The 27,861-nt window shown below is 36.3% G+C and overlaps 2 protein-coding genes across 2 annotated transcripts in view; one reads left to right on the forward strand and one right to left on the reverse strand.

Annotated features, from left to right (window-relative positions):
* Window positions 1–1,444: 1,444 nt before the first annotated feature.
* On the forward strand, window positions 1,445–25,597 carry LOC306884484 (estrogen receptor beta-2-like). Its single transcript, XM_079440378.1, has 10 exons — window positions 1,445–1,704; window positions 8,046–8,546; window positions 9,479–9,669; window positions 12,063–12,179; window positions 13,947–14,297; window positions 15,261–15,399; window positions 20,457–20,590; window positions 22,952–23,135; window positions 23,241–23,471; window positions 23,832–25,597. The coding sequence occupies exons 2-10, from the start codon at window positions 8,122–8,124 to the stop codon at window positions 23,896–23,898; spliced, it is 1,839 nt and encodes a 612-aa protein (XP_079296504.1). The 5' UTR covers window positions 1,445–1,704; window positions 8,046–8,121; the 3' UTR covers window positions 23,899–25,597.
* Window positions 25,456–27,861, reverse strand: part of LOC306884202 (uncharacterized protein) — a gene marked incomplete at its 5' end in the record, with an annotated part of 109,524 nt that continues 107,118 nt past the window's right edge. Inside the window, one exon of the mRNA XM_079439921.1 lies at window positions 25,456–26,824. Coding sequence (XP_079296047.1) covers window positions 26,614–26,824 — 211 coding nt within the window. The 3' untranslated portion in view covers window positions 25,456–26,613. The remainder of the gene's footprint in view (window positions 26,825–27,861) is intronic.

The following is a 27,861-nucleotide window of genomic DNA, read 5'->3' on the forward strand; positions in this document are numbered from 1 at the left end:
CAACTCGGTGCTCCCTCTTTCTCTTACTCGCTCTCTCTCCACTCAGTTCCCCAGCAAATGAAAGAGCGTGCAGAGGTCTTGAAAAGGAACACACGGTTCTTTAATTTGTCTCCTGTTCTGGCTTGTGTTTCACTATTGCCTTATATTGGAGCTGACCAGCCTCATTGGAAAATGAAGAAATACCAAGATTTGCAGATTACGCTACTTCACTATTCTGTTGTGCAAAACAACAACAACAACAACAAAACAACCTTTAATTAGTTACTTTAGTTTAAGTGTTTTAAAAGTCAGTGGGGTGAGGGAGGATGAGGTGAACTGAGAGAAATTGAGAAAGTTCCATTATGTAGCATAAATGCAATTGGAGCAAAATTAGTTGAAAAAAGTTTGAATGACCAACTGCACCTGTTGGTCTAACTTTCATTTAAACATAGTCATAGCAGATGCCATAGGCCTATTGAATATTTTGCAGATGAAAACGAGATTATGAGGGATACTTAAAGTCTTCACAATCACTTTACATGTAATTTTCAGAATTCACAAATTTAACAGTTTTGTCTGTTACTGACCACTGACCACTGACCACTTTTTTTTTGTGTCAGCTTAACAATTTGCATGTTAAACAACAATACAGTCCTGTTAAACTGTACTTCTATTTCTCACAGCCCCTTTTTCATTTAGAAATGAAATATGTATGAAATAATAATAAAAAAGTTCCCACAGCATAACTGAAAACTTTTAGGCTACTTTATGCTGCATTTAGGTGTCAGAACAAAAGGACTGTATTCAACAGCACATGCAAATATTGTTGTGCAACTTTAATAGTTTTTTCTCTTTCTCTGTCTTTTTTTTTAAATTTACATTTTGTAGTAAGAAAAAGGTCGATAAAAAGCGCATCACAATGCCGTCTTAAAGTTTAAAGTCAGTTAAAACAAAGTTTGGGGGTGCATTAAATAATTTTCAAATAATTTTTCATCATATAGTTGATTTTCAAGTTAACGTCAATCAAAGCGCGTGCGCGCATTACATAAACGCCGAATAGAAGTTGCGTTCGCGTGAGGAGGTAGCAACAGTTCGCGAAGACTCTACCATCTACCATCTATGAAGTACTCTCATAATTTATTTATTATGGATTTATTACGTATAAATATGACTACGTGTTTTGTTTAAGAGTTGTTAAAATAGCTTATGTTTAATGGAGAACTGTTCCTCCAGTCTCCAGGCGCGCGCCAAAAGACCATTCAGTTGCGGTGAGGTGCAGTGCGCTAATCTTTCAAATTTATTAACAAAACTGCATTATAAAGTCAGTTCCTGAAAAAAACTAAATATACCAATTAATAAAAAATGTGGTAAAACAACACCAATGATATGGTGAAGTGAGAGGTATGTTAATTTCCTCTAGTGCTGTTGTTTGTCAAAACATGTCAAACTCTGCCTCGCGCAGTTTAGGGGCGGCTCCGGGAGGGCGCGGCTGCCAGTGACGCGCGCTCCTAATCTTTATATCAAAGACAGATTTTTGCCAAAGTACAATCAGGCAAAGTGCGCTATTAGGACACTACCAGGAGTTTGCATTCTGTCTCTCTCTCTTTCGTCTGTTGCTAACTTCAGTGCTCTTCTTTGTCTTTGTGCGCGCAGTAAATCAGATCGCAGCGCATTCACATCTGATCAAACACATCTCTGCTCTCCAGCTCACATCACCTGCTGTCGGTAAGTGCCATTACTAACTAAACTTTCATTAAAAATGGGCTAAATTAGTTCTAGTTGCCACTGTCTTCAAAATAGAAATTTAGCAAAATGAAAAAGATACTCAAAGCTTCTTGCACTGTTTGAAGGATTAACGTATTATGATTTTACGCCAGTGACAGTAAGTTTAGTAACTAGCTAAGGTTACCATTGCTATGTTTGTAAAGGAAATCAGAGCGTTAATTGTTAGTGTTCACGTGAGACAAAGATTTTGTAAACAATATGTTGTTAAACTTTAAACACTTTTGAAATGGCAAACGAGTGCGCATATGATGCCCAAAGATGTTGCTTCGATAGGCTGCTGAAGCAGAAAAAAAAAACACTTTATGAAACGTGTTGCAGTGGATGAATGAATTTAATGATTCGATGTTTAAGTGAGAACTCAAGTGTGCATCAAAATAACCTTGCCCGGGGACCCCAAAAGAGCCACAAGGGGGTGCTAGAAAATATCACATATTAAAAGTATAAGCATGTTTTATAATTACTTTTAGTATAAAATGACAATATAATTTTTTAATCTTGCTTTCTATACATCAAAAAATAAAATAAATATTTATTTTATGGTTTATATTTTAGGAAGGGAGTTCTTCTCAAGGTGCAAAACATTCCTTGTCTACTTTAAGCCAGCAATAAAAAGATGTAATAACTTTTATAATAACATTTTAATACTAAAGGCCGTGCCATTATTGTTGCATTTAATTTATACAGTACATTTCAGATGACTATTATGTGTCTGCTGGTGTCATGTTCTAGACTTTTTGCAGACAGTGTTTATTGGCTCTTCACAAACACAATCTATTAATGTTGCTCGTGATAAGATTATAATGGCATTAGTGATGAGTTAGGCATGAGTTCAATGACGGAAGGGGTGTTAAGACAGTGAATGAGACAGGATAAAATACTGCCACCTGAACGGTGTAGTTTATAACATAAAGATAGTGTTTCAAATAACATATTCATTATGTATGTTGTTAACATGACCATCTGTTGGGGTTTTGTTTTCCTGTTTTGCGTTTTGTATCTCAGAAGCCAAGGGCCAAACTTCCAAAATATCTGTTCTGCAGATACATCATCCAAAACCTCAGCCCCATGTAACTAAAACAAGAAACTGCTACAACGTTCAGTTGGAGTTGTTCAGAAGTAGCATTTAAAGTAAGATTTTATGAGCGGTGGTTCTAAAAACCCTTTTAGAAACAAGTTTTTGAGGAACAGCTGTTTGTCATCTATGTTTTCTGTGAACCTGTCTGTATACATTATATACACTGCCAAAAGTGGACAAATTTATATTTTTTAATAGTCTTTCAAACATTCTAAAGGCTTGTGCTTAAAGCCACGAGGCTAGTTAATTTAGCAGATAAATACAAAATGTTTCCATGTATTTTCTTTTCACGGGTAATATTTTAATTCATTTTTTTTTTTTTTTAAATCATGCAAGAGTTTTTGGCACAGATTTCATGGTGAAAAGTGTAAAGTGCAACTCACACGTAGTCAGCTTGATTCAGTTTTATGTATTGTTTTTGACTTGAATAAACCCAGGAGGGGAAGAAACACTGTTAATCAGTTTAGACAGAGGTCCTTGTCTTCTTGAGCAATGGATGAGAACTCACACGGAACATAATGGCCTGTTATCATTCAAAATAATTGGTATTTGTGCTGATGGCTACAGATGGCATCCTGTTAAAAACACTAGACTATTATTAATTTTACATATGCACAAATAAACCATTTACTGTGTTTACTTATAATTCCTATAAAATACTGTTTTTACGAAAAGAACTACTCCTGAGGTGTAATGACTTTTTAGCATTTAAAATGAGATATTGCTGGATTTTGGGTTAGCAGCAGGAGGTTTTAGCCGTGGCCACAACAAAAACACACACATACGCGAGTGGACTGTTCTGTTGACAGGTTTGTGTGACAAGTGATAGGAGATTTGGATCAAACTTTATAGACTGTAATCAGTCTGTGTCATTTAGTAATTTCAGAAATCATGCTCTCTAACTTTCTCTCTTAATATTTGTGCCAGAGAACTCTCAGTCTCGGATTTTAGAAGGCCAGCTTTTCTTATCATCCCTCACTCCCTGAAAAAGAAGCAAGTCTCAATTAGGAAAGCATGAATTGTGTCAGCGATCGGAGTGGTTTCGGAGTGTGAAGAATGTGTGTATATACACAGATGTGTGTGCATAATTATTTGTGTGAAGGTTCACTATAAGTGCAGATACAAGGCTCAGTTACTGGGGTGATGTGGACCTTCATTTGCCCGATGTGATATAAATTTACACTTAATTCTTGTGTAAGTTCAAAGAAATCTCAAGTTGGCAGGAGGACCTTATTAGGATGGAGAAAAGTTCTCCCAGGGACTGTGTGTGTGTGTGTTATGTGTAGGGGTTTCTTTGTCCTGTCCTTGGCCTTTTGTTCAGTGGTATGTGTGTCTGGATTGTAGCCAATCAGAGCTTTATAAGAGCGGCAGGAGGAAAGTGCTTTCTCCGTCTTCCAATGAAATTTTCATTCAAAAGTTGCTTGAGCAACTGTGACCATAATAAAAGTATTAAAAAACTAAATTTCTGGTATGGTTGCATGTGTGATTTTTATGTGGTGAAATATAGTGAACAGTCTGTTTATTTTAACGGATTTGTGCTCTTGTACTTAGACCATCTGTTGCATTGCATGTGTGTGTGTGTGTGTGTGTGTGAGTGAGAATGTGTGTATCATATTCCAGTGTGTTTGTCAGGAGTGTTTTCCAGTGTAAGACAACAATCAAAAATAAAGCAATAAAACCAAACAAATATTATGAATTATGAAGCCAAATAGTGTATGATCCACATTTCCCCCATAAATTAATAAAATAAATAAAGTAAATTTCCCTTTTCAGTAGAGACAGAGGCAGATAAAGGTAAAGAGGGAGGCAACGCCTCCTTTGAACTCATTTTATTCTCAGAGAGGTCCTAAAGTAAATAAAGTAAAGTAAATAAAATTAATGGCGAAATGATTGCAATAAAAATAGACAGCATTTTAGAGTTGTGACTTGAACAATAGTGCACCTTCTCCGGACAGGTGCTTATGCAGGATGTTAAATTTAAATTCCAGTAAAATTGTGATTTCCAGGCCTGGAAACATTATATTAGTTGAGCTGATGTCTTCTGGATCATGTGACACTGAAGACTGGAGTAATGACTGCTGAAAATTCAGCTTTGCCATCACAGGAAAAAACTATTATTATTATTATTATTTAAAAAAAAAGTTATTTTAAATTATATTATTTCATAAGCTCGTTAATACTAATGAATTTTTTTTTTTTATTTTTTTTTTTTATTAAGTTGTTATATTTTATTTGTTGTCAACACTCAAATTCTATAAAGACAATCTGAAAAACCCGAAAACCCAGACAGTGGACTTTGCCTCCTCAATGCAGTCAGCCGCATGCTACGGGTATGTTTTGTAGTGCTTACCGTGTTCTATTTCCACAGTGTGCTTTATCATGTCTGTATTTACAGAGAATGTTAAGTGTAATGTTTCTGGGTATATTCTTTATGGACATGCGTGTTCTTCTCTCAGACAGAACACGTTTCAGGAGTTGTCTCAGTAATAACGTTGGCACACTGACGTCTCTCCTTTATTCTCTGTGTTTACTGAGGCAGCTGGCCAGATCTCTGACCCAAGACCCACAGATGCCCTTTAGCCTAGAGAACAGGGAACTCTGTATTAAAGTAACGTTTGTAGTTTTGAGTGTTTGTAGATTTAAAATAATAATAATACTTTTACATAATCTTTCACACATAATTGATAGTAATGCTCATAAAATTCTGAAATAAATTAATAGATTTGAGTGATTTCAATATATAGAAAATAGAACTTTTGAGAATGACTTAAAATTGTTTCTGTAATTATTCCCTGTAAAGGATTTCAAGCATTGTTTTATTTGGTGATGGCTTTAAAAAAATCATAATAAAATATATTATAAATAATCTTAAAACATTAAAACATTTCTTATTCCGTATTCTTATCTTGTTTTCCAGTAAAAATATTTAAACATTCTTAAATCAAGATACATTTACTTGAGGAGCAACATTACTTAAGACATTAATTAATTACATTTATTTTATTTATTTATTTTTTTTTTACTAATGTATCAAAATTCTATGAGTTTATGCCTAAATCAAGAAATCTGCCAGTTAGATAAGAAAAATAAAGTTATTCCAAAGGGAAACAAGATTATTTATTACTGACCCCATTGGCAATTATTTTTTCTTGTTTAAAGCAAAAACATACTTTATTTTGATAAATATTTCAGAACCATGACTTAATCTTAAATCAGTTTGCTTCTCAAGTAAATGTGTCTTGCTTTAAGAATGTTTGGATATTTGTGATTGAAAACAAGGCAAGTTTACTGAGTAATAAAATATTTCTTTTAGTCATAGGACAGTGTCCTGTGTTCAAGAGTGTCCTGTGATTCTGATTTAATATAGAGACAGATTATGGATACAGAAAAACACACATGAACACAGTTCTTTGGTTTTGGAGTAGGAAAGGTTTCATTTTCACCACGGGGAGAGAGAGGTTTTGGGTGGTTGTCTTTGTGTGTGTTTGTAGCGGTAGCCATCATTTACTGCTTTTTTTAACTTGGGAAAAAAACAGACAATTTTCTTCAACCCTAAAACACTACACAATGAAATGTGTAATTCAAAATACCGGTAAAACACCTGTAAAAATAAAATGGAAAATGACGTAGTAACAATACACTGGGCTGTAGTTTTACAGACTTTTCTTAGATTGTGGTTATCTGTATTTTTTTCTCATGCTTTCCTCTCTTATTATCTTTCTAACATTGTGATTTGTTGTTTTTCCATATTTTTATTTTTTAATATAAAAAACACACCTCGAACACATTATTTGACACATAATTTTATTTTTGAAGAGTGATTGAGTGTTTTTTTATTATTCAGTGACACTTCATTCTTTGGATGCTGACTTGCATTATTTTAATGATCCTGGGTTGTGGTTTCATACTGACAGCTACCCCCCCCCCCCCCCCCCCCACACACACACATGTGCGCTGCCTTACGGTTTATTCTGGCTCTTTTGAGAATTCTCAGTCTATTTGTTCATCTCTGGTTTCAGTGTTACATGAAGCACAGTGGACTCTGGATCTTTGTGACAAACTGTTTAAAAGAATGTTCTCCTCTGCATCTCTTACTAAATAAACATTTGAATTAAAACCAATGCTGACCTGATGTGCCTCTACTGTATGCTCCATTAACTGGCCTTCTACAAGTTAGAGACTCTTCTCAAAGTTTCCAAATATCCAATATCCAATAAAATATCCAAACCAAAAGAAATCTTTGAAAGTGACTTGAAATCTTTACAGTATTTTTGGACAGTTACCAGTGGAATATTATAACTTCAACCACAAGTAAATTATTCACAGGCTACCTCATTTCCTGGAGTAGCACCTTTCAATATGTCATCTGCAAAACACTCCCCCACCAAAAAAGCAGTTATCCTGTCTGGTTTGGTGTGATGAATCTCCCAGAAGAGAGCAGTGTAACCCGCTACAGAGGCTATTTACCTACCTCTACAGTCTCGCTTTGCATCATGTATTTTGGACATATTTAGAAATAATTATATTAAAATATGCATCATGTTCTTCTGTGACATTTTTCTATTTCTCCAGTCACTTTTTCATATAAAATTTATAAAAAAGGAAATGCATCCGCTAATACAACTAGAAAAAACAGGCCTGCTGGTCTTTTTGAGAAAGCTGTCTTTATGTAGTCTGCCAGGCTTTGTTTCTGGAAAAACCATGAAAATCACAAACAGGTTTAAAATACATTAAAAGAAATGCAGGCAGCACTTATATGACACTTGCAGGAAAGATTAAAGGTTTGTGCAGTTGTTAGTTAAAATATATTTTAATATTTATTTATAAATCTGATTTTTCAGCAGCTATAACTCCAGTCTTCAGTGTCATATGATCTGTTCAAAAGTTTGTGGTCTGTACAGGTCAGTTTTTTTGGGGTCTTTTTTTTTTTTCTGAAAGAAGTTAATGCTTTTTTATTCAGCAAGGATGAATAAAATAAAAAATGACAGTAAGGGCATTACATTTTCACAATTTTAAATAAATGCTCTTCTCTTAAAAGTTCTATTCATCAAAGAATCCTGAAAAAATTATAAAGAATAAAGTAAGAAAAATAAATAAATACTGACCCCAAACTTTTGAATGGTACTGTGTGCTTAACATGCAGGGGGTGTAAGTGTTACTCTGATATCCCTCAGGATCTGACTTCCTTTTTTTGAATGTCCTTCAGCAAGTACTTCCTCTGACACAGTTGGGCCTACAATGCAGTAGTCTTTCAAGCCAGGACCTCGCTTGAGTTCTCCAGAATGAGCTCCTCCCCTTGTCTGGCCCTTGCGTCAGCCCCCCCTACCCTGGACTCCGGCAAGGCCAATCAAGGGGACTCGCCTAACCCCTTACCCCATCTGTACACGTCCCCACTCGGCATGGACAGCCAGACCATCTGCATTCCATCTCCGTATGTGGAAGCCTGTCAGGATTATTCACCACCGCACGGGGGAGAGATCAGCCATGGAGCCTTAACGCTCTACAGCCCCGTGTCCTCCACAGTGCTGGGGTACACTCATCCCCCCGTGTCCGAAAGCCTGGTCTCGCTCAGTCCGACAATCTTCTGGCCTCCCCACACCACACACCCTGCGCTGTCTCTGCACTGCCCGACTTCACTGGCCTACAGCGAAACACACACACACACCACCTGGGAGGAAGCCAAGACACACATGATTAACCAGGGCAGGTGAGAAAACAGCAGATCACATGCAGTGTCTTAATAATTGATTAATGCCTTTAATCTCACGGTAGCAGATTTCAAATGCATAGTTCAGTTGCCATAGAGACAATAAAAGCCATGACCACATAAAATGTTTTAATTTGCTTTTCGTTTTATCTTGAGGTGATTACTACAGTATACTGAATCATGCAACTTTATGAGCAGATACATAAATCTGACTTTTTACAGGGCAGACAATAAAACAGGTGAAAGGGTCAATAAAAAGGGTCTGTTCAGGTCTCTACTGATAGGATTCTAATAATTAATTCTAATTATAGACAATTTGCCTATAATTGTGCAAAGCTTATCAAAATAAATAGACTATTATATAAAACATAAAATAAATAAATTAACTTAAAATGCATTAAAGGCTATAATGTAAAATATGAATTAACTTGTGTTCTGTGATGTTTTTGATGTTCCTGACACAAATTCACCTGTCACTTTGGAAAATCTAGCTAAATTAGGCAGATGTGAACAGGACCAAACAAGCAAACACATGTTTATATAGGATATTCTCACAAAGGGTTTAAAAAGCAAATAAAAATGAAACTGATCATACAATTATCAGATTAAACAGTAATAATAATTTCCAGGATTTTCTTAGTTGTGTTTGCATCTGGGCGTCGACCTGAAATAAAAAAAATATTGAAAAATAGTTTTATGTCAGCTAGTCGGCAAAGAAACATTTCTCATTTTTTAAAAACTTGATCTACTAAATTTCATTAATAATAAAACTGATAAAAATTATACAAATCGCAAAATTACTAACACTTAATTTAAAATGATAATGGAAAATATAAAAATAAAAGCAAGTTCAAAAACTATTTTCCCACAGCAAGAACCCCTCACATTCTTCTTGCCCCTTTTTACTTCATCTGTTCCTCCATCTTTTATAGTTCTGTCCATACTCATGCAAAGCTGTTAGGGCAGCAACTGGATGGTGATGGTGGCTTGAATCCTTCACCAGGCATTTTGGGTAAAGGAGACGCACACTTCTGTGCGGTGTGTCATGACTACGCCTCTGGGTATCACTATGGTGTCTGGTCATGTGAGGGGTGCAAGGCTTTCTTCAAACGGAGCATTCAAGGTAACATTGGTCAAAGTAACCATTTAACATAACAAATACATGCTCTTCAGATGTTCCATTTTCTGAAATGCCATGTTAATTAATGGAGGGTTTTGCCGTTTTGAGTTTTTCTAAGCAGACGTTTTCATGAATCCTCAAACACTCTACTTGTTCTGTGTGTGGATTTCTTTGAGTATGTCAGCGTCAGTTCTCTGTATTCCCCAACAAGTTTGTTTTGACCTTTCAGTCAATAGACTCTACTCGAAAAGCCAGATATGTAAAAACATATCAGTTTTTACAAAAACTAAATTTCAGTAAAAACCACACAGTATTTTATTCTTTAAAGAACACATTTTTTTCACAGATGACATTAATTCCATGCAAAAAATGTATTCCTTTGTCAGTTTGTGATGTTCCTACTAATATCTCCAAGGATAACTTCATTGAAAAAAATTGATTATAGAAGAATATTTTGTAATTTAGATTTTGCAAACATCAGATAATATCATCAAAATAACAAATGAATATGATAAATAGGATTGTCAAAGTCAATGTGTGTGATTTAGAAATCAGGTCCCACTTTATATTAGGTGGCCTTAACTACTATGTAGTTACATTTAAAGTAATCATTTGATACAATGCACGTATTGTGTACATACATGTTTTTACATTGTACTTATATTTTTAAAAATACCTATATGTAGTTATATCTGTAATTAATTTATGTAATTTATAATTACACTGTTGACCCATCCCTTACACCTTAACCCACCCTTGGACCTACCCATACCACCAAACCTGTTCCTAACCTTACCAGTATCCCACCTTAATAGCTGCAGAAGTGTTTTGCAATACAATATGACCACAATAAGTACATTATACTTATTTTTTTATGTAAGTACATAGTAGTTAAGGCCACCTAATATAAAGTGTGACCAGAAATCATTTTTCAGAAATCATGCAACACCCCTGTTTCTTATTATTATCAATTTTAAGAACAGTTGTGCTGTTTAGTAGATTTCTGGAAACCATGATACATTTTTTTTTTTTTTATGATTCTTTGATTAAAAGAAAGCATTTATTTGAACTATACGTCTTTTGTAACATTACACATCACCTTTGATAAATTTATAAATTTTTATAACATTATGCATGCATTCTTGTCTTAATTTCTTTCAAACCTTTGAACGTTAGAGTGTATATTTAATCATATTATAATATAAACATTGATTATTAATATAAGCGCATGTTTCTGGAAGTTAATCCCATACAAAAATGAGATTGTACACTAAAAAAAAATATGTAGAAACAATATTCACTCAGAAATTGCTGGTAAATTTCATAAATTTTTTTTCAAAAAGTAGCAGCAAACAACACTGAATTAAATGCCATTTTGAAGTAGAAAGACTGAAATAGTATTTTCGGTAACACTTTATTTTAAGGTGTCAATGATACAGAGTAATTACCTAGTTAAGTACTTAGTAGTAACCATTGTACTTACATGAAATAAAATGTACTTACCATGTAACTAAGTTATGGAACCGCCTGTAATTATGTAGATGTAATAGGCAGCTACTGTTACACAGCTACTTATGTAACCAAAAGATTGTTAAATATGTGTTGCAGACTTTATACAACGTAATTATAAATGTAAGTACACAGACATAAGCTACTTAAAGTAAAGTTGATCAAGATTGTACTTAAGTGTACTTCATGTGTATCTATACTGTACACCTTATCCAGCTGCACCTTAGTTTGATTTAACCCACCAGTACACATCTTAAATACATGTAATATCCTTCTAATTACATTAAAATGACAGAATATTACACAGACATAAGCTACTTAAAATAAAGTGTATGAAGATTGTACTTAAGTGTACTTCATTTGTATCTATACTGTACACCATATCAAGCTGCAACTTAGTTGGATTTAACCCACCAGTAAACAGCTAAAATACATGTATTACATTTCTAATTACAGAAAATTACACAGGCATAAGCTACTTAAAATAAAGTGTATCAAGATTGTTCTTAAGTATACAAGTAGTTTTGTAACAGACTCGGCTACTGTTACATATGTGTAACAGTAGCTGCCTATTACATCTACATAATTACAAATTGAAATTACAGGCTGTTCCATAATTTAGTTACAAGGTAAGTACATTTTGTTTCATGTAAGTACAATGGCTACTACGAAGTACTTAATTAGGCAATTACTCTGTATTATGACACCTTAAAATAAAGTGTTACCGTATTTTCTTCTAAAACACTTTCTAATAGGCTTCCAAAAATATTTGAATCAATTAACAGCCCTAATAATATCTTAGACAATACAATGAGAAATACAATACAAAAAGCTGAATTTAACCAAGGCACCCAAGGATATGAGTTTAATTACATTTTTTTCTTTAGGGCACAATGACTACATTTGTCCAGCCACCAACCAGTGCACCATTGACAAGAGTCGACGCAAGAGCTGCCAAGCCTGTCGACTCCGCAAGTGCTATGAAGTGGGCATGATGAAGTGTGGTAGGCAGCCACCTCTTCCTTTTCTGTGTGTAGCCACTTATTATTTACTGGGGGATAAGATATGTCAAACTTTATATATTTTTGGTCACTTGTTACTTTGGGGACCAATTCTCACTATGCATCACTATTAACTACAACTTTTGCAGTTATAAACTCCTAATTTGCTGCTTAGTAATAGTTAGTAAGGTAGCTGTTAATTTTAGGTATGGGGCCGGTTTAAAGGTTCTAAAATATGATAATACAGGATAAGGTATTAATAAATGTATGTGCTTTATAAGTACTAATAAACAGCCAATTTGCTAGTGTAACCCAGGTTACTAGTGGGTAGTAACAGAGACAGAATAATAGAGCAAATAATAACATCAAAAGGATGAAAGGTGCAGCGAGAATAAATATGTACCTGTGATCAATAAAATATTTATGAAAAATATTGAGGATTATAATCACATCCAATGAAATCGCATTTTAAATGACGTCATCACGCCTTCCGCTTGCGATTTTACAACGCAGTGGGTTCCAGATCTTTCTTTGCTCCGTGAACTTGTGATGAGAGCAGATGTCCGTCGCTGCTCCAGGAGATTCAGTGCTTCAGAATTGAATCTAAACGACGATTGAGAAAAGCAGAGTGTGTCTGAGAGTGATATCTTCAAATGTGTACCATCAGGAGTTTTCCTGCTTCTTCATATGTACATTTGAATGAGTTTCCTTGGCCAGGTTTTTTTTTCTCCTTGTTTTGGTTCCGTGTGATGTTCTGTTGATGTTCATCTGCTGAATGTGGCCTGCTCTGGATGTGAATCAAGTGAAGTGTGAACCTTTCCTGGATTGTGAATTGTCTCAACTCTCTTCTGTGTGCGTAACGGTGGAGTTGGACTGGCAAGCCGCCCGTTAACTGGAGCTTGTGAACATTCCTGTTTTGAAAGAACACACAAATTGAACTTATTCATCTTCAAACGGTAGAAGTGGAATTTCGTATCACTTTTCCTATTTCGGCATAGACTTTAGAGAATGCGGATTTCAACAATTCCTGGATTCCTGGACTAAATTTATGAACTGACAGTTTTTTTTTCAAAGAATCATTCGGAGTGTTCATTACAAGGATTGGACTCTTGATTAATTTTGAAGTGTTCAGACTGAATGTAATTTTGTTTTATTGGGTGTTTATTCTTTCAGAAAATTGTTTGAGGTTTAAAGTGTTGAATAACTAAACTAAGATCAAATTTAAGAACAAAACAGTTAAAGAAGAGAAAAGGTTGATTACATGCTTAATGATAAACAGCTTTAAAATTTAACTTGGTGAATTAGCTGTCAACAAAGGAGAAAAACAGAAGGAAAACATCAACTTACCCTGACGAGTGATATTGCTATAAAGTCTGTGAGGAAAGAAAAAAACAGTACAAATCCTTACTATTGAACTAAACTAAACTGAGGTCATTGTACATTGAGTGTGAGATACAAAATTATTATTATTTTTTTCCTGTGGTCATTGTTAAAATGCAATCTTTTCTTATTCTAACCTCAACCCCCGTATCTGAGTTGTTCACTGCTGTCGCACCATCTCTCTCCTCGGACGAATCTAGACTGCTGAACTTACTGGTCCATTGATAAAATAACTTGCAAGATATTCGGGTGTCACGGGTTACACTAGCTAATAGGCAACTAGTCAATAGTGAGAACTGGTCCCTAAACTAAGGTGTTATCATATTGGACAGTGTGTGCTGTGCTGAGTGTGCACTTTCGATGCGTGTGTGTAATTGTGTGTGTGAACAGGTGTGAGGCGGGAACGCTTCAGTTACCGAGGTGCTCGTCATCATCGCAACCCCCAGATGAGAGACAGCTCAGGCGGAGCGTTAGGGGTCAGAGGTCGTTCCCAGCCTCATTTAGAATTTCCCCTCAGTGCCACTTATCCACTCTTCCCTTCGGGGGACAGAGCTGAAGGGTGTGGCCGGAGCCTCTCCCCAGAGCAGTTGGTCAACTGTATTCTGGAGGCGGAGCCTCCTCAGATTTACCTGAGAGAGCCAATAAATAAGCCGTACACTGAGGCCAGCATGATGATGTCACTAACCAACCTCGCTGACAAGGAACTGGTGCTTATGATCAGCTGGGCGAAGAAGATACCAGGTGTGTGCTTGTATAAATACCTGAAATACTCTGATTCATAATTTGTAAACATTGCACTTTTTAAGCAATGCGTAACTTTTCCCATATGGAAACGTAATATATGACTTGTATTATCCTTTATCGAGAGTGATATTGCTTTATATGTTATATAATTTTAATATACATACATTCTCTGGTTAGATGAAGATATACATTTATAACATATATATAAATCTGTATAATAAAATAAGTATGTACATAATTTAATAATATCTATGTGAAGATTTTTATATGGTTACATTTATTGCAACCATATAATGTATGACAACATTTTTTTTATTTATATATGCAACTTTATTAAAACAACACATATACAAAAAAAAAACATGTAGCACATGCTTATCTTTTATATTATACAATATAAACATGTTTTAGAATGGATATACATGTACATGTATGTCCAAAATGTAGTACACATATATAAACATACATATTTGTATGGGCTAGATATGTTAATATATGAAATTGTTCAAGTTTCTGTTAGGTTTCATATGCGTTTACTTCATATATGTTTCATACATGGAAATAAAATGGACATATATTACATTTGCGTATGTTTTTTTTATTGTTTTTGTTTTAGTTTAAAGTGATTTTATGAAGTAATTAAGTCGAGGATTTCTGGCAAATTGATTTCTTCTCATTTCTAAAAGGTTAATGGCATTCAATCACCCTCATGTTGTTCCAAACTGGAATGATTTTCATTCTCCTGTGGAATAAAAAAATTATTTCGCAGAATGTTGCTTATCCATTCATCGAAAGTGAATGGTGAACAGGGGCTGTCATGCTCCAGAAATGATAAAAAACCATATAAAATAAATAAAAATCATTTTGTGTGGGTGTTTGTGCACGCACTTCCAGCATTTGAAGGGCAAGCAGCTGTGTAAGAGAGTGAAGACATTTGTGTGTTTGTTACTCCTCTCGCAGGTTTTGTGGAGCTGACTTTGTCAGATCAGGTGCATCTGTTGGAATGCTGCTGGCTGGATATATTGATGTTGGGACTGATGTGGAGATCCGTGGATCATCCCGGGAAACTCATCTTCTCACCTGACCTCAAACTCAACAGGTAAAATCTCCCACTGACATTGGAAAATGGCTGCTTCCACAGCACAGATGACACACTGAAGAGGAACATACTGAATGTTTTGATCAGAATGTGTTGTGGACACACCTTCATGGCCCTGATGTGCTCACAGCAAAGTTATTTTTCGTTCTTTGCTTTGGGGCCCTTGAGGTCCACTTTCCTGCAGATTGTAGCCCTAACATTGATGAAACTCACCTCCCTGCTACTTTCTAGTAATCCTGAAGACCTTGATTAGCTTGTTCATGTGTGCTTGATTAGGGTTGCAGCAAAACTCTGCAGGAAAGTGGGCCTCAAGGACCAGAGATCAGAACCCCTGCTTTAAAGCATGCAGCTTTTTTAAACATGATAAAACCATGTCAGTGTTGCTTTAAATTAGAACTTAAATACTGCAAAGCAGCTTTCCAGTCTGTTCATGCTTTTACTTGCGTCTAACCTCGTTGGACTGAACAGAAGAAATGAACTGGAGAAGATTTCCACATCAGAGAAAGTGGAATTGCAGAGCACACCTGCTGATTTTTTCCCCCCATTATTATTGATTTATCCATATTTACTGATTGTCTGCTGGCTTTGGTTGCTATAATGATCACACAGCATTCGGCACTATGCCAAGTTACTTTTTTGTTTTACAACAGCTGGAAGCAGAAATTTGAATACTGGAAATGGGGTATATGTCACCTGGCCAAACCTGGAAAACAGGTCTCATCCATTTTTTGGAGAAATTAGTATGAACTAATGAAGATGTCTATGGACTTTTAAGGTAATCAGCTAACCTAGCTAGTAGTCGTTATTGTTATTAAATTTTAATATCCGAATGTTCGGGAAAAGAATAAAAATTTAAAACTTATAGATATCAATCTGCATATGTGATGGACACTGGTTATGCTCATCTTTGGTATCTCCTTTCTTGAGTAAAACAGCTCCATATTTAACGGAGCACTTACGATACACCTGACCAAAAATGACGAGACCTGTTTTACAGAATACAGATGTCTGTTGCCCCCGTTTGATGGACAAAAATCTGCTATAACTCCTCCCATATTGTCTCTCTATGCAATGGCATAGGACCTATGATATCAAAACCTGAATGATGAAAAACTACAAAAGCTAAAATGTAACAAATGTTTGGAAATTGAGTTGGATTTCAAGTGTGGTTTGCACTGAATTTGTTAAAATCAGATCAGTGTTTTTCTGTTCAGGAGACAAAATATAAAAGAATAAAACAACTTTTACCAGATATCCCAAAAATGCATTTGTGCTGTCAATATGTAAAATTCTTTAGATTAGAATAGTTTGAAATCTGAAGCCGTTTTCCATAAGTGGGAGAGATTGGCTCATATCTTGCTTGATGGTAACATTTGAAAAACATTAATGCTTAATGGATGCATTCTTTGACCTTCAGATAATCTTCTGTTGTGTGTCCAGTGCACACATGCACTGTGAGATGCGTAAACAAAGTTTTTGGAGTTCATTAAGAAAACTGATCTGTTTTTGTTCTCTTTTGTGTATGCATGGCTGGTGTGTGTGTGTGTACCTGTTTATTAAGTTGTGTGGAATTAAATATTCCTCTTCCTTGGTGATTATCTCTTGGGTCTTAATAAACCTTGGTGTGTTCTCATAACACAAGCTTAGTTTGCACTACTCCATTCTCACACAGGACTGAGTGTGTGTGTGTATGAGAAAGTGTGTGAGACAGCGTGTACTTCCTTTGTCTTTCACCTGACACTTTAAGGTAATCTGTATTCATTCAGAATAAGCTGTGTATGTTACCTAGTGTTATCTTTACCTAGTTTTTCTATTAATTAATTATATATTTTTTTAAATTGCTACTTGGATACTCTTTTTTTCAGTACAGTTAATATAACAGTATCCTGCCATTTTGTTAGTCTGTTTGTACTAGATGTATACAACTTTGCTTTTATTATTGTCATTGGTGTATGGTGTACAGGTGCATCTCAATAAATTAGAATGGCGTGGAAAAGTTTATTTATTTCAGTAATTCAACTCAAATTGTGAAACTCGTGCATTAAATAAATTCAATGCACACAGACTGAAGTAGTTTAATTCAATTCAATTCAAGTTTATTTGTATAGCGCTTTTTACGATACAAATCGTTGCAAAGCAGCTCCACAGGAAATTACGTTTCCACAATATATTTATATATTGCAGAACCTTAATATGTTTGACTTATTCAAAATTTGATAATTCTGTATGTTGTCTGAGCATTGGCATCCTCTGAGGTCCTCTGAGGGGTTGGCATTATCTTTTCTCAGGTTTTCGGTCATCTCAGATCATTTAAGGATTGGATCCAGACTGAAGCTTCTGTCATTCCTAGTTACCACGGGATGTTAATCCCGTGACAGAAACAGAGAAACAAATAGAGACATAAAAATAGAGACTGTAAAATTGGAGTAATATGATCATATTTTCTTGACCTGGTAAGAACTCTAGCTGCTGCATTTTGGACTATCTGTAGCTTGTTTATTGAAGATGCAGGACAACCAGCTAGCAGTGCATTACAATAGTCCAGTCTAGAGGTCATGAATGCATGAACTAGCTTTTCTGCATCAGAAACAGGTAGCATGTTTCGAAGCTTGGCAATGTTTCTAAGATGGAAGAATGCTGTTTTTGTAACATGGGAAATATGATTTTTAAAGGACAAGTTGCTGTCTAATATAACACCCAGATTTTTGACTTTAGAGGATGTAACAGTGCATCCGTCTAGTTGCAAATTGTAATCCAAGAGATTCTGTGTAATGTTTTTTTGGTCCAATAAGTAATATCTCTGTCTTATTGGAATTTGGGGCAGTCGTGGCCTAATGGTTAGAGAGTCGGACTCGTAATCCAAAGGTTGTGGGTTCGAGTCTCGGGCCGGCAGGGATTGTAGGTGGGGGGGAGTGAATGTCCAGCGTTCTCTCCACCCTCAATACCACGACTGAGGTGCCCTTGAGCAAGGCACCGAACCCCCAACTGCTCCCCGGGCGCCGCAGCATAAATGGCTGCCCACTGCTCCGGGTGTGTGTTCACTGCTGTGTGTGTGTGTTCACTGCTGTGTGTGTGTGTTCACTGGTGTGTGTGCACTTTGGATGGGTTAAATGCAGAGCACAAATTCCGAGTATGGGTCACCATACTTGGCAGTATGTCACTTCACTTCACTTAATAGGAGGAAATTATTGGTCATCCAATCTTTTAAATTTTTTACCCACTCTATTAGCTTAGATAGTTTAGAAGTTTCATCTGGTCTTGTTGAGATATATAGTTGAGTATCATCAGCATAACAATGAAACTTAAAATACATGTAGACTTAGTTTAAGTCTTTGGTTCTTTTAATTGTGATGATTTAGGCTCACATTTAACAAAACCCCACCAATTTACTATCTCAACAAATTAGAATACTTCATAAGACCAATAAAAATTTTTAGTGAATTGTTGGCCTTCTGGAAAGTATGTTCATTTACTGTATATGTACTCAATACTTGGTAGGGGCTCCTTTTGCTTTAATTACTGCCTCAATTCGGCGTGGCATGGAGTTAATCAGTTTGTGGCACTGCTGAGGTGGTATGGAAGCCCAGGTTTCTTTGATAGCGGCCTTCAGGTCATCTGCATTGTTGGGTCTGGTGTCTCTCATCTTCCTCTTGACAATACCCCATAGATTCTCTATGGGGTTCAGGTCAGGCGAGTTTGCTGGCCAATCAAGCACAGTAACACCATGGTCATTGAACCAGCTTTTGGTATCTTTGGCAGTGTGGGCAGGTGCCAAGTCCTGCTGGAAAATGAAATCAGCATTTCTATAAAGCTTGTCAGCAGAAGGAAGCATGGAGTGCTCTAAAATTTCCTGGTAGATGGCTGCGTTGACTGTGAACTTCAGAAAACACAGTGGACCAACACCAGCAGATGACATGGCAGCCCAAATCACTGACTGTGGAAACGTCACACTGGACTTCAAGCAACATGGATTCAGTGCCTCTCCACTCTTCCTCCAGACTCTGGGACCTTGATTTCCAAATGAAATGCACAATTTACTTTCATCTGAAAAGAGGACTTTGGACCACTGAGCAACAGTCCAGTTCTTTTTCTCCACAGCCCAGGTAAGACATTGTCTCTGGTTCAGAAGTGGCTTGGTAGCCCTTTTCCTGAAGACGTCTGAGCGTGGTGACTCTTGATGCACTGACTCCAGCTTCAGTCCACTCCTTCTGAAGCTCTCACAAGTGTTTGAATCAGCTTTGCTTGACAGAATTCTCAACTTTGTATTTAATATGCTTTGATACAGCACTCTGTAAACAGCCACACCTTTTAGTAATGACCCTCTGTGACTTACCCTCTTTGTGGAGGGCGTCAATGTTCGTCTTCTGGATCATTGCCAAGTCAGCAGTCTTCTCCATTATTGTGGTTTCAAAGAACAAGAGATACCCGGAATTTATACTGTAGGGATGGTCATTAATTGAAACTCAAATGTAAATATTCTAATATTATATTTTGTAATAATATTAGATTGTATTATGTATTATGTATAATTTTGTATTATGTAAATATTCTATAATATATTTTGACTTTCATCAGCTGTAAGCTCTAATCATCAAAATTAAAACAAAAAACTTTTGAAATGTTTTACTTTACATGCAATGAATCTAAAATATATGAAAGTTTCACTTTTTGAAATAACATACAAGAAAAAATGAACTTTTTTACGACATTCTAATTTATTGAGATGCACCTGTATATAATGAAATAATAAAAGAAAAAAGCCTTATATATCTAATTTCTTTTTAATTTTTATTATTTTAAAATACATGTAAATATATATTTTTGTATATATTTCTATTATATAGAATATAGTCGTACCGTTCTGTATGTTCTGACAAAAATATTTTGCAAGCAATGTATAGATGTATAGATCTTTTTAGGTGCCAGGCTCCTAAAACTGTAAAATGGACTTTAATTTCTTCCCATCTCCTTTACTGAATAGTTGAGATAAGTGATCAACCTTTTCCCTTTTATTTCGGTTTCATACCTGTTTCTTTCTTTCTCTCCAATTCTTTCAGGGACGAAGGGAACTGTGTTGAAGGCATCATGGAGATCTTTGACATGCTGCTGGCCACCACCTCCAGATTCAGAGAACTGAAGCTTCAGAGAGAGGAATATGTCTGCCTCAAAGCCATGATCCTTCTCAACTCCAGTATGACACTACTCTGATTGTGTGTGTGTGTTTGTGTGTTATTGTGCGAGATTAAAATGCAGTTTGTATCTTGTTTTTTGTTTCCTCTACCTAACTGTAGGTCATGCTAATTACAACATGCAAATTATATTTACATGACTGGTCAGTGGTCTCCTGCCAGTGCAGCCCTCTTGTGTTTTAACCCTAAAAAGCCTACTGTATAATATTTTATACATGAATATCTTTTATACGTGATTAAATAATCAACCTGATCAAAACTTTGCTGAAAACATGTCTTCTAAACTTTGATTGATAGATCATATTTTTAAAAAAGAAAAAGGCCTTTTAATATAATTGTAAAATTGTCCTCGATATTGTGGTACACGTCTTTTTGGTCAGAAATCTTTAATGATTTAAAAAAAGTAAATGTAAGAATAACTTTTATATTATAAGCAATATTTAAAGAACACCTACTGGGCTGAAGCAACTTAGATTTATTTGAATGATTTTTTCCTCCTCAAATATGAGCTCCATATTCTCACTATATAGTCTCACTATATATATATATATATAAATATATTTTGTCTGACCGCTCAATTAAAAGAATACAGGTCCTTTTCCAAAAATTAGCATATTGTGATAAAGTTCATTATTTTCTGTAATGTACTGATAAACATTAGACTTTCATATATTTTAGATTCATTACAACACAACTGAAGTAGTTCAAGCCTTTTATTGTTTTAATATTGATGATTTTGGCATACAGCTCATGAAAACCCAAAATTCCTATCTCAAAAAATTAGCATATTTCATCCGACCAATAAAAGAAAAGTGTTTTTAATACAAAAAAGTCAACCTTCAAATAATTATGTTCAGTTATGCACTCAATACTTGGACGGGAATCCTTTTGCAGAAATGACTGCTTCAATGCGGCGTGGCATGGAGGCAATCAGCCTGTGGCACTGCTGAGGTGTTATGGAGGCCCAGGATGCTTCGATAGCGGCCTTAAGCTCATCCAGAGTGTTGGGTCTTGCGTCTCTCAACTTTCTCTTCACAATATCCCACAGATTCTCTATGGGGTTCAGGTCAGGAGAGTTGGCAGGCCAATTGAGCACAGTAATACCATGGTCAGTAAACCATTTACCAGTGGTTTTGGCACTGTGAGCAGGTGCCAGGTCGTGCTGAAAAATGAAATCTTCATCTCCATAAAGCTTTTCAGCAGATGGAAGCATGAAGTGCTCCAAAATCTCCTGATAGCTAGCTGCATTGACCCTGCCCTTGATAAAACACAGTGGACCAACACCAGCATCACTGACTGTGGGTACTTGACACTGGACTTCAGGCATTTTGGCATTTCCCTCTCCCCAGTCTTCCTCCAGACTCTGGCACCTTGATTTACGAATGACATGCAAAATTTGCTTTCATCCGAAAAAAGTACTTTGGACCACTGAGCAACAGTCCAGTGCTGCTTCTCTGTAGCCCAGGTCAGGCGCTTCTGCCGCTGTTTCTGGTTCAAAAGTGGCTTGACCTGGGGAATGCGGCACCTGTAGCCCATTTCCTGCACACGCCTGTACACGGTGGCTCTGGATGTTTCTACTCCAGACTCAGTCCACTGCTTCCGCAGGTCCCCCAAGGTCTGGAATCGGTCCTTCTCCACAATCTTCCTCAGGGTCCGGTCACCTCTTCTCGTTGTGCTGCGTTTTCTGCCACACTTTTTCCTTCCCACAGACTTCCCACTGAGGTGCCTTGATACAGCACTCTGGGAACAGCCTATTCGTTCAGAAATTTCTTTCTGTGTCTTACCCTCTTGCTTGAGGGTGTCAATGATGGCCTTCTGGACAGCAGTCAGGTCGGCAGTCTTACCCATGATTGCGGTTTTGAGTAATGAACCAGGCTGGGAGTTTTTAAAAGCCTCAGGAATCTTTTGCAGGTGTTTAGAGTTAATTAGTTGATTCAGATGATTAGGTTAATAGCTCGTTTAGAGAACCTTTTCATGATATGCTAATTTTTTGAGATAGGAATTTTGGGTTTTCATGAGCTGTATGCCAAAATCATCAATATTAAAACAATAAAAGGCTTGAACTACTTCAGTTGTGTTGTAATGAATCTAAAATATATGAAAGTCTAATGTTTATCAGTACATTACAGAAAATAATGAACTTTATCACAATATGCTAATCTTTTGAAAAGGACCTGTATATATTTCAGGCTATTATTTTGTATGTTAGGCTTTACAAGGTTAAAACTGCAGTCTGATTGCTGACTCTATAAAAAGGTTGTGGCTAGATGGTAACCTTTTAATCATATTATCACAAAATTAACCGTTTTCTCTTTAACCAGACAAGATGTTGTGATTGACTTCTGTTGTGTGCTCATTAACAGATAACTGTTCAAGCTTGCCACAGACTCCTGAAGATGTGGAGAGCCGTGGGAAGGTTCTGAGGCTGCTGGACTCTGTGACTGACGCTTTAGTTTGGACCATCTCCAGAACAGGCTTGTCCTCACAGCAACAGTCCATCCGGCTCGCCCATTTGCTAATGCTGCTCTCACATATTCGACACCTCAGGTACCACAGCAGACTGTTTCTGACAGGGGCTGTATTATAGACTTTCACAGCATTTTATGTTTCAATTTTCACTGGCTTACTGTTTGTTTCTTCTGTCGTCCATAGCAACAAAGGCATCGAGCATCTGTCAACCATGAAGAGAAAAAACGTGGTGCTGCTATATGATCTTCTGCTAGAGATGCTGGATGCCAACACATCTCAGAGCAGCCTGATGCTGGCGGCTCACACAGAAGCCTCTCTCCAGACGGACACACAACAGACCACAGAGATCCTCTACACATCCAGACAGCAGCCTGCGCTGAAAGAGAGCAACCAGGAGACCCGGCATAGTCCACAGTGAGTGTATCCATACATGCACGCTCGTGTTGAATTGTGCCATTTTTGGTTATACAGAAATGAATCAGAAATCAAACATCCACCCACAAATTGATCAAAAGATAAGTACAAGATAATTAAGTTTATGTAACGGATCGCCATTCAAAAGGGTGGGGTCAGACAAAATAAAAATAAATGAATACTTTTATTCAGCAAGGGTGCATTAAATTGATCAAAAGTGACAGCAAAGACTTTGATTTTGTTGCAAAATAGTTTACTATGTTAGAAAAAAATTATATTTCAAATAAATGCTGTTTTTTTTTTTTTTTTAAATGCGGTTTTCTCATCTAAGCTAACACATATTTGTGTCTGCCTCTCTAGAGCTGAAGAGACAGTGGATAAGATATTACATTGTAGTCTGCATCGAGTGGACATGGACACAGATTGACAGTGTCCCTTCTGTGGGGTAGAAATCTCCCTGGATGCAGCCGCTTGTCCAATGTAGGGTCAAGCGGGATTCAAACCAGACCTGGAAAAACAAAAAACTTAGATGACCAACGACAACCTGAACCAAACAGGGCTTTTAAATGGCACTCAGACTTGCTTTAACACAATGCAGTTTGAACTGTTGTTTTCCTATTATGCCGTAATGTCAACCTGAAGAGGAATCCTTCTTATTCAAACCGGTCATGTTTTCAGTATTCAAGAAATCACAAATGGAATCCTTTTATTGGCTGGTTCCATTAAATGTGAAGTGTGTAATTTCTGTGGTAGAAAGAACAACATTTGAACACTCCCCCATCTGCCATCTCTCAGCAACCAGCTAGCACTGCCCCTAAATCATGCCATTGGTTGAGCCAGTGCTATGTTGTGTCCTTTTGGGCCGTTCAAACAGATTGCCGAAATTACACACTGCACATTTAAATATTTGGTTTGCCAACCTCTGACTTAACAAACATGACTGTTTTTCTGAAGACTGGCCAAGCGAAATGAAACGCACACTTTTAATAGTTAATGCATTTTGTACTCTTGTGTCTGTATATTTGTAAGACATTGAAGTGTGCTGTTATTTGCTGTTCTGTGTTGCTTCTCGTGGTTTATAAAGTACTTGTCACTGACGGTAAATGTAAGGCTTTTCAAAACATCTGTGAGTGTTGATGCCTCTTTCAGATGTTTTATTAAAGCCTGGCTTAGATGCACAATTAACACATGAAAAGTGTATCAAATTATATCAAACTTTGTAATGTGTAATTACAGATGCAGCTGAGTTTTCTGGTGCTACGAGTGTTACTAACGGTGCATCCTTGTGTAAACACTTCATATTCTGCACCTGAAGTGTCCTGAGAAGCAGCAATTGCATTAAAGCTGCAGTGTATAATTGTTGCATGTCACCAAGTAGTATTGCAATGCTACGTTCCATTTTGGTGGGCTCATCCCAGTGCTCCCTTCGAAGGGTTTACCCTCCAGAGTCAGTGCTTTGAAGGGATGAAATGTGTAGGAGACCAAAAAAAATTGCTCCTTGCAAACCACTTCTGCTAAGAAAATTAATGTGGCACCGTCGTCGCACAATCACGGAAGCAAATATCCATCAGTTGTACCTGTTGAAATCCTCCATTACAAAGTGCCCTTCAGAGGTGGTTATCTTTTTTGGAACGCAACATGAAAGTAATTTTCAAACATTTCCCCACATACTCCCTCGTTTTATCATTGGTTGGACAAGCACAGTCCCAAACTAATGTCATTTAGCCAACTATTGAGCAGGCTGAGGTTCTCAAATGAACAGCATTTAAATAGCTCCACTGTGTTTACAGTTTTTGGGGAATTAATCTACTTTTATTCATCTGGTTAACTGAAAAAAAGAATACACTTCAGCTTTAAACAGGAAAAAAAATATACTGAGGATACACCGACACATTAAGTTTCTACAGGTAGCAAAACTAAATTTATTGTATTCAGCTGCATAAATAAATATGTGGGAATTAAATAAGTGAACACTTGCATATTTGTACATGATGTTTATTTGTAGGAAAATTGACTTCAAACTCAAAAAACACAAACATCTTTATATTCTCCTCGACCAGTGTTTGACAGTGGCAGTGCAAGGTTTGCTGCAAAATTAATTCATAATAAAGTGAATGTTTTCTGTGATTAATGGATACTTTACATCATAGTCTATTTTAGTTGACCCATAATGTAATCCAAACTACAACTATTTAATTAAAAACATCAAACAACAGGATGAACAGCACTCTTTTAGTAACTGATGAATTATAAAACAAAGTCTCTGACACTTTGGCAGTTAGTATGAGTGAAAGAGTGACTAATGGCCTTTCACCAGACTCTCTGTAGGTTAAAAATAAAATAAAATAAAAGCCACATACAGTCATGTGGATACTTTTGAAATGTGTTTTTATGAGACACCTTAGCTTAAAAACACACCAGACACAAACACATCTGGGTACCAGATTTTCCAGCCTGAAAAATTCTAGCTATAAACTATAAAACATAATCAGATATAATTTATATCTCCACTGAGATCGTTTACCAATTAAATAATTTCAGAAGTTTTACAATATTCACACACACATGAAAACAACACAGCCACCAAACTTTAGGCTGAATAAATTAAACATTTGCACACACCCTGTGCCTCTCTGTCTCCATGGCTTTGACCAAGAAAATGGCAGCTAAGAGAACAAATAAAATCTATTCATCATTGCAAGTCATTTTACACGGACTCCTTGAAACAAGAATGTATGAACATAACTGATATTCAAGCAAGTCCCGTCACGCAGACATATAAATAGGGCTCCTAATTAAAGAAACAGGCTTGAGCTTATAGGGTTTAATTTCAGTCATTTATATGTCAAAAATAAATACATGTGTGAGAAGGAGTATTAATTTCAATGAATGTGCTGCTACAAACTATACAATTAAAAAATGAGTGCATCTTTGATGAGGAGTCCTTGCTGTTCTCTCAAAATACAAATATACATCTTGAAGAGAAGTTTTGGATTGCTTCAGAAAAAAATCACTCTCCATGTGCAACAGACCTCGGATCCAGGAACAAGATTTGATTGTTGCAGGAAAATCTATTGAATCCCAAACGTTCCATTTCCTCTACTGATTGAGCTGTGTTAGTGAAGGGTACGTGTAGTTGTTCTCATGTGGGTGGGGGTCCGTTGGTGTAGAGGAGCATGGGGTAAAAGGATCGGGCAAAGTTGTTGGAGAGAGTGCAGCTGTAGTCGTCCTCTGAGAGAGGCACCAGACATGTCACAACCAGCAGCAGCAGGAAGAGTATGTGGAGGGGAAAAGCCGCTCGTAGGACACGATACAGGAACGGCCTCGCTGGGGACGAATCAGACTTGTCAGCCCTGCAGAAAAGACAGTTAGACAATTCCAAAATTTTTACGCTACTGCTAAAAGGTTTGGGTTTAGTAATATTTTAGTAATAAGGATGCATTAAATTGATCAAAAATGACAGTAAATACTTACATTGTTACTTTTTTTTCTATTTACCTTTTTAGCGTTCAAAGAAGCCAACAATGTTTTTTAACATTAATAATAATAAATGTTTCTTGACCACCAAATTATATAAAACTATTTTTGAAGGATCATGCGCTACTGAAAATACCGGCTGAAAATTCAACTTTGCCATCATAGAAATCAAGTATGTTTTATAAACGCTATTTGAAAATTGTAATAATATTTAATATTATTACTTTTTTACTGTATCTTTGATCAGATAAATGTAGCTTTGGTAAACATAATAGATTTTTTTTCAAAAACATAAAACCTTACATTTAGGGCTGTGCGATATGGCCTAAAAAAAAAATCCCAGACTTTTTCACAAAAAATCCGATTTACGATTTAAATCGATTTTTCCCCCTACTTAAAATCAATCTGCAGATGACAAAGAAATTGTTCAAAACAAGTTCTAACTTTACAGAGTGTCTATTTACACTAAGTGCAAATAGCCTGCCTTGTTGGCAAAGGCTATTTACACTAACTCCGCCCACCAACGTGCGATTGAGTTAGTCAACAAAAAGACGCCCATATAGCATCAATTTCAGAGGTGTAGATGGTAAGGCGCGTGCTTTTTGTTGCGATCGACCTGAGTTCGAATCGCCTTATACCAAACTTTTTTTCTCCCTTTTCAAATCTCATATCGCATCGGAAAGGCATTTATTTTCAATAAAAATGAAGGAAATAATCAAAAAGTTGAAAATAAAAGTATCAGGTAGGGTTAGGGTAGGTGTAGGGAGGGCTTTATTGTCCCAATAAGGTGGCATCCATTTAATAATTTCAATTAAGTAAAATTTATTTATATAGCACCTTTCACAGACAAGGAGTCACAAAGTGCTTTACAACACTATCAGTAAAACAAATCAAACATACATTCAATCAAAAA

Source organism: Barbus barbus, assembly GCF_936440315.1.
Source record: "Barbus barbus genome assembly, chromosome: 18".
Taxonomy (NCBI): domain Eukaryota; kingdom Metazoa; phylum Chordata; class Actinopteri; order Cypriniformes; family Cyprinidae; genus Barbus; species Barbus barbus.

Coding starts and splice junctions, on each gene's coding strand:
- LOC306884484 (XM_079440378.1), top strand. CDS start 8,122: ATGAGCTCCTCCCCTTGTCTGGCCCTTGCGTCAGCCCCCCCTACCCTG. Junction 14,298..15,260: donor CTGGGCGAAGAAGATACCAG/GTGTGTGCTTGT, acceptor CTCCTCTCGCAG/GTTTTGTGGAGCTGACTTTG. Junction 23,136..23,240: donor TCACATATTCGACACCTCAG/GTACCACAGCAG, acceptor TGTCGTCCATAG/CAACAAAGGCATCGAGCATC.